Source organism: Varroa jacobsoni, unplaced genomic scaffold, assembly GCF_002532875.2.
Source record: "Varroa jacobsoni isolate VJ856 unplaced genomic scaffold, vjacob_1.0 contig01550, whole genome shotgun sequence".
NCBI classification, from domain to species: domain Eukaryota; kingdom Metazoa; phylum Arthropoda; class Arachnida; order Mesostigmata; family Varroidae; genus Varroa; species Varroa jacobsoni.
In genome coordinates this window covers 25,329-28,991 of record NW_019214655.1, presented here as the reverse complement: position 1 = coordinate 28,991, position 3,663 = coordinate 25,329, and the positions used below count along the sequence as shown (strand labels likewise).

At 44.3% G+C, this 3,663-nt stretch overlaps 1 protein-coding gene across 1 annotated transcript; it reads right to left on the bottom strand.

Moving 5' to 3' along the window:
* Positions 1 to 1,949: 1,949 nt before the first annotated feature.
* On the bottom strand, positions 1,950 to 3,663 carry LOC111272086 (ribonuclease T2). The gene is made up of 2 exons (XM_022853290.2): positions 2,628 to 3,663; positions 1,950 to 2,174 (listed from the first exon to the last, which is right to left on the bottom strand). Exons 1-2 carry the CDS (start codon positions 3,494 to 3,496, stop codon positions 2,090 to 2,092), a joined length of 954 nt encoding a protein of 317 aa, XP_022709025.1. The 5' UTR covers positions 3,497 to 3,663; the 3' UTR covers positions 1,950 to 2,089.

Below are 3,663 nucleotides of genomic sequence, written 5' to 3'. Positions count from 1 at the left end.
CTTCACTATCCTAAAAAAGTTCGTAGTAAACATACGAGTCAAACTTACGAGAGTTACTTTAATTATCCTTATCCAGTTACTTGCCTAGTGAGTTCGTTAACTCACGTAACAACAAAAAGTATAAGTGTGCACGGTGTCGTCCAAGAAGAACATTTTTAAAAGCACATGTAAGTAGCGCAGGATCTGTTACAGTACTAGTATTATATTAAATGATCTACATGGCTTCCTATATCGGTATAGAAAAGGTGTTGATTAGGTTTTACCTTGTTTTTTATTTTAACATCCACCATCTCTGCCGGCCGGCTTGAACGCTCGCGGATCATTCATGACGGATTACGATCGCCTGACGTTAGGCGAGCGAACATGGACAGAGCGGAAGGTACAGCGATATCAGGCCAGCCGTATTATGCGATTATATCAGTATGTGTCAGCGTGGAACGATAATAGTATAAGAAAAGGTATAAAAAAGCATATAGGAAACGCCCATAAACGTATGTGTGTATAACTATGCGGCAAGTAGTTGGCTTGCATCAAATACGTCCGCATGTATATACATCGGTACGAAAAGCAGCGATGTTGGCTTCTATTCACTAACCGGTTTCCTAAGCCACTAAGCGTTCAATCACTGACATATTTTACAAATCAAATCACTGACATATTTTACAAAGTGCAATTGCGATCAAGGGTATTGGATTGCTTTCTTATAAAAACTCAGGTACAGCAAAATATAGAAGCAAAAATAATTTCAAAAACAGCTTGCCGACGTCCTGCTTGGCTTCCGGGTAGCTTCTCCAATTCAAAGCAAATCACCCCTTCACTGCCATCAAAGATGGTATATGTACATGTTACAAAGCTGACATTGAGTTATGGTTAGACAAGCTGTCTGTCAAATGAAACGAGAGGCGATGGCATGTAAACGACACATGGAACTATTTTATGAGAGGTCCTGACAAATAAAAAAAGCATTGCATTTATGCCACGGATATCAGAACGCCCCATTACGATACGAAAACAGAGACGGTCAACAAATAGATTCTCGCCATGGCTAAAATGCCTCAAAAGCTGTAAAACAAGTCGGCCGTCGATTGTATTGCAGCTGAAGGGAAGTTCAATGGAACCTTCAGAATTCTCTGATGTACAAGACGAACTGTCGATAGGAGCAGATACGCACTACCACAAGCCCTACGGGAAAACAAGCGGCCAAGCCAATAACATTGCTTAAGCATTGCATTCGTTTCTGATTGTGCACAGCGTTACAGTGTCTGACTCTATATGGCGAGAAGCGGGTTTATAGTCCAGACCCAGCCTTTGTACCCATCGAGTAATGCCCACCTGACGCACTCATACGCAATCGCAATTCTGATGGCAGATACAGGAGGTGACGCTTGGCAATAACCGTCCAACGATGTTACGCCTACTAGCCGCGATACTGCCTTTTTCTTTGTCCATTCCCGCTGCATCCCCTACGATGTCGCCGGCTCCTTAGGGGGTTATGATGTGACGCAGAGAAACCGGCACGATTGCCACCAAAAAGCTAAGGATTTTGGGGGTGTGGATGGTATCCCTTACCGACAGCAGCAGGAGACAGCAAAACAGAAAAGGGCATAGGCTTAATACAGACAAGGTGGTTGCGATGCGTTGTTGTCCTATGCCCCTATCCGGGCAATACCGTACACCCGAAGACCATTCGTAGATCAGCGGCGGCGGCGGCGGCGGCAGCGGCAGCAGCACCAGCAACGACAACGACGATGTTCCCAAGTGGGCGTTGATGGATAAACGTCACTAAGAACAGTGGCTTTGTCTATCCACTCGCCTGTCTGTCTGTCTATCTATCTAGCTTCTAGGCCTTCGTTGCCACTTTTCTTTTCACTTTTGACATCACTTTCTACCGTTAGCAATATGACAACCGATCAAGAAATGTTTTCGCAGGCCTAGCATTTTCCTTCATCGCCTTTATTTCGTCTAGCAAAAGAACGATATTGTCTCTGCCGCCTCAGGGTAGCTGCCGTTGCTGTTCGCTTTGGTTGAGTATGGCAGTATCCCTGACAGGAGAGATTGGTAGTTTTGGTGGGTTGTGATGCATTTTAGCTTACGGATGATGCATGCGGTGACTGCCGGAAGGGTCCGCCGATTGGGAACGCACGTTAAGAACGAACCTGCTATATAAGGTTGTCCTATAAAGTCAGGATGTGATAGATGAATTAGATTCCCTTTCACATTGTGCCTTTTTTCATTTGTGTTTCGACTTTAAATTTAGTTGCAACTTATGAAAGAACATGCACAGTATCTCTTTAGGTTCTTGACTTCGTAGTGCACGAAGTCTATAGCAGCTCTAACGTGATGATCGTACATACTCACCATTTTTCTACCATATGACGTGCTGCTTTATGCCTGTCATAAAGGATTCAGGTTGTATATACCAACAAGACGTGGTAATTCTATCAGCATCGAACGCTATTGTCACGCAATAACACCAACGATCCTGTATTCGGCAAGTCATTACTGAGCTGCTATTTATTCGATGGTCCCGCAAGTCAGGGGTATTTTGAAAATTACTTAACAAAAATCTTATGTGAAATTCATTCAGAAGTATTTCATCGTCACTAACAAATCAATTTTAAGCTTACTCATAATAATCTGTTGATCTAGGGAATTCCTCATAAAATACTTGACTTCTGCACCGCTGACGGACCGGTCTGCAGTTGCTAGGTCGAAAGCTGCCATCAAAACAAATATGAATTTCGGTCAGAAGCGATTTACCATACCGCGGATTATCGCAGTTGACCGTTGCGGAAGCGCCATGAATCTTTTGTAGAGCTTTTTCGATAGCTTCCACCGAAACCGTGTACGTCGAAGACGGCCGAATGTCTTGTTCAGCCAATATATTTAAAATATTAGCGCGCTCAGTTAAGTACAACGTTTTGTTGAAGTATTTTGTCATCGAATTAACGCCACTGATCTCCCTGAAGCACGTGCCATGCTTTCTCCATTCGTATTCCCAAAATTCTTCATCGGGTCTCCCACAAGATGGCCACAATGCTTGCATCAATTTAACGTTAAGTGATAATTTCGAGAACGTTTCGTATTCGCCGCAAAAGCTCATCATACCCCACAACCCGTGAATCGTCCAGTTGTTCCGTAAACAATTATGACAGCGGCGATTTCTGAAATCTACTCCACGGTAGCACACTCCGGGAGTCCACTGTAAAGCGAGTACAAATAGATCCTGCCGTTCACGGACTGAATTATTTGCAGAACTTGCGCTGTGGTTAGCTCCGGCTCGCAACCGGGCTAGCAATGGTGACGGCGCGAAAAGCGCAGCCTGAATGGCAAGGGCACTAGTGAAATAAAGCATCCGAAGATGTTGCGCTCGATTTTGTCCTGAACCCCCACCCCGAAGGCGTACTGCGCCTAAAGCAAGAAGGGCGTACGTCAACCATATCGTCGTACTCAACGCGAAAAACATGAGACTTGATGTCGAAAAGACAGATTCCATGCTGTAGACGAGCTCTTGTAGCGACTGTAAATTTTAATCAAGTCAAGTCAGCAATTTGGCTCCACGAAGAGACGTGAAAGTCCCCTGAGTCCGCTAATGGTAGGCAATGGGAAAAATTTTTGTCCGAACTTCTACTTTCGTTGTTTAGTCATTTAAAGTGGCGGAGG

Bases quoted from the DNA above. Each gene is read 5' to 3' on its own strand.
- LOC111272086 (XM_022853290.2), bottom strand. From the start codon at position 3,496: ATGGAATCTGTCTTTTCGACATCAAGTCTCATGTTTTTCGCGTTGAGT. The intron at 2,175-2,627 runs GTAAGCTTAAAA...CTGACTTTATAG, and splicing joins AGATCAACAGATTATTATGA to GACAACCTTATATAGCAGGT.